At 61.5% G+C, this 857-nt stretch overlaps 1 protein-coding gene across 1 annotated transcript in view; it reads right to left on the bottom strand.

Annotated features, from left to right (window-relative positions):
* Positions 1–857, bottom strand: part of DSCC1 (DNA replication and sister chromatid cohesion 1) — a 32,410-nt gene that overhangs the window by 21,264 nt on the left and 10,289 nt on the right. The window contains exon 2 of the mRNA XM_006879474.1: positions 732–850. Within this exon, the coding sequence (XP_006879536.1) occupies positions 732–850 (119 nt within the window). The remainder of the gene's footprint in view (positions 1–731; positions 851–857) is intronic.

Here is an 857-nt window from a genome sequence, read left to right as displayed (position 1 = left end):
ATCCATCCTGATGCTGCCAAATGGTGCAGTGGTGAGAATCTTTGTCGCCTTGACATTGAGCCTCAATCCATACTAGGTCACCAGAAAAACATTAGACACACCAAGAATTATTTAACTAGAACGAGTGTTCTGTGGACGAAGCTCTTTCGCCCATTGTTGACATCTTTAAAAAGTAACCCACTGACACACGGGTCCAGTGTCAACAGGACCAGTATGAATGTATCCGCTTGGTCCCCCTAATAGAAGGGTCCAGCAGCGGTATGGGGTCCTGGGGGAAAATCCGTATAGGACCTGACCTCCAGCTCGTTGTGTGTCCCCAGCCCAGTTGAGGATGATGACCCTCTCTTGGTGGCTAGGTGGTAAGAAGCTGAGCTGCAATCCCACAAGATTACTCTTTCCAGCTGGGTTAGCAGATGCTGGTGACCCCGGTGCCTGTGACCCTGGGTGCGCCTCCCCCGTGTCCCCTATCCCATGTCCCATCTCCTCCCCCGCATCCCCTGCCCTATGTCTCCTCTCCCGAGGCCCCCCCCCACGTGTCTCCACCTCGTGTCCTCCCCCGTGTCCCCTCCCCCTCGTTCCCTGGCCTAGCATCCCCAGCCCCATATCCCTCCCCGGAGTCCCCAGCCCTGCAGCCCCTCCTCCTGTGGCCCCGCCCCTCCCTGTGTCCTCTCCCCCTGCGTCCCCACCCCCGTGGCCCGGCCCCTATGTCCCCTCCTCCCATGTCCCCTTACCTGTGCCCGGCCTCCAGCTGCGGGCAGAGCGCGGGCTCGAGCTCCAGCAGACAGAAGTCTCCGGCGGCAGCGCCGGCGGCCCGGGGCCCGAAGGCCAGGCAGTGCACGGCCGGGAGCAGCTCGGCG

The sequence above is a fragment of the Elephantulus edwardii genome, unplaced genomic scaffold (assembly GCF_000299155.1).
Source record: "Elephantulus edwardii isolate Elephantulus edwardi_28Jun2011 unplaced genomic scaffold, EleEdw1.0 scaffold00003, whole genome shotgun sequence".
Taxonomy (NCBI): Eukaryota; Metazoa; Chordata; class Mammalia; order Macroscelidea; family Macroscelididae; genus Elephantulus; species Elephantulus edwardii.
This window is presented reverse-complemented; position numbering and strand designations above follow the sequence as displayed.